The following is a 1,594-nucleotide window of genomic DNA, read 5'->3' on the forward strand; positions in this document are numbered from 1 at the left end:
AAAACATGTAATGGATGCATTTGAAAAGCATCGTTCAAATATTTTAGCAGAACAACATCATACACAACCTCAAGACGATGTACATAATGAAAGAGGAGATGAGAAATTATCAAAAGATCATGTATATGATAATCCAACATTTTTCAATGAGAATGACGAATAATCAATTAAATTTTAACGAAAATACACTTCGAACAAGATTCTTCTTCAAACCTCTAACCTATTTATTCATTTTTATAACTCAGTACTGAGAAAATTTTATAAAATACGTTTTAATTTAGTTTTTTAATATATTAATCCCACTGACAAAAAACAGAAAAAAGAAATTTATTAACAATTACCTTATAAAATCACGACATATTTGTTTAAAATCAGTTTATTTTCGTTTCTTACTTGAATACTTTAATAAATAACATAAAACAATACAAGGGTTATTCTAGTAATAAACATATTTGAAAATTAAATCTAATAAACATTCACAATCACAACTAAATAATTAAACTATGCCATTCAACAGATTTATCAGCGAAAACCTAAGAGTAAGTGCAATAGCCTTATTCTATCACTATTGGCTGATTAACAACGAGGCGTCACAACTTCTACATCTCCCACTTCTAGACCCTAAAGCCCTGAAGCCTGAAGTTTCCGTTGCCGGACAATAAACATGTATATAATATTGTCACGAAACATACATTTTCAAGTATGACAATTGCCAGAAAATGACGACACCAATCATAGCTTATAATTTTGCAACCATTTTCTCAGTGACTAAAACTAGAATCTCCAGAATTGTTTTATATTGCCTTCTATAGTAACTTCTACGATTCTTGAAATATATCTAGAACATTTTCTACACTGTTTGTATTGACTGAACTTTCTATCTATTAGTTTCATGAAAACTTCGAAAACATGTTTTAGAGAATGTATTTTTAAATAACATTTCTTTAAACATAAAAAAAACATGTCACCAACGAAAGAAAATTTACGGGATTCCAATTGGGATTCAGGTAATAATTTAGCAATTTTAATTCAATGTGTATATTTAGTTTTTGTTTAATATAAATTGAATTGTATCTCCTCTTTTAAAAACATTATATTAAAAGGAGTACTTTTTAGGTTCAGAATCAGATAATAATCAGTCAGGATCTTCTAGATCAAGCCACAGTGGTACACCTAACTCTAATGCTGCAAATTCAACACATGATAGAAATTCTGATGAAGTTGATGCTCGTTCAATAGGTTCAAATGTTAGTGAAAGATCTTCCAGATCCAGTAGTCCATCTGCAGGAGAAAAAATAGATTCTAGACAAAATTCCAAAAGTCCATCTCCAGTTAGATCAGATTCTAGGCACTCAAGTGTAGGATCTATGCATAGTGAGAAATCTGGCTCTCAAAGATCCAAAAGTGGTAGTCCAAAATCAGTTGCATCAAATAATAGTGACTCACAAAGGTCTAGATCATGTTCTCCACAAGAGAGGACATCAGAAAGTCCAAAATCTACAGAGTTAGTAGATTAATAATTAATCATTTTTTCTTGCTTGTTCCTGATTAAATGCTTGAATATTTTTTTTTTTTTGCTTACCTAGTTTGTCCT

At 29.9% G+C, this 1,594-nt stretch overlaps 2 protein-coding genes across 2 annotated transcripts in view; both read left to right on the plus strand.

The window, feature by feature from the left end:
- Positions 1-163, plus strand: part of LOC108570877 — a 7,252-nt gene extending 7,089 nt beyond the window's left edge. The window contains 1 exon segment of the mRNA XM_017932807.1: positions 48-163. Coding sequence (XP_017788296.1) covers positions 48-163 — 116 coding nt within the window.
- Positions 164-899: 736 nt separating this feature from the next.
- LOC108570880 (another transcription unit protein) overlaps positions 900-1,594 on the plus strand; it is a 2,539-nt gene continuing 1,844 nt past the window's right edge. Inside the window, exons 1-2 of the mRNA XM_017932810.1 lie at positions 900-1,007; positions 1,117-1,504. Coding sequence (XP_017788299.1) covers positions 962-1,007; positions 1,117-1,504 — 434 coding nt within the window. The 5' untranslated portion in view covers positions 900-961. The remainder of the gene's footprint in view (positions 1,008-1,116; positions 1,505-1,594) is intronic.

This window comes from Habropoda laboriosa, unplaced genomic scaffold, assembly GCF_001263275.1.
Source record: "Habropoda laboriosa isolate 0110345459 unplaced genomic scaffold, ASM126327v1 scaffold90, whole genome shotgun sequence".
NCBI classification, from domain to species: Eukaryota; Metazoa; Arthropoda; class Insecta; order Hymenoptera; family Apidae; genus Habropoda; species Habropoda laboriosa.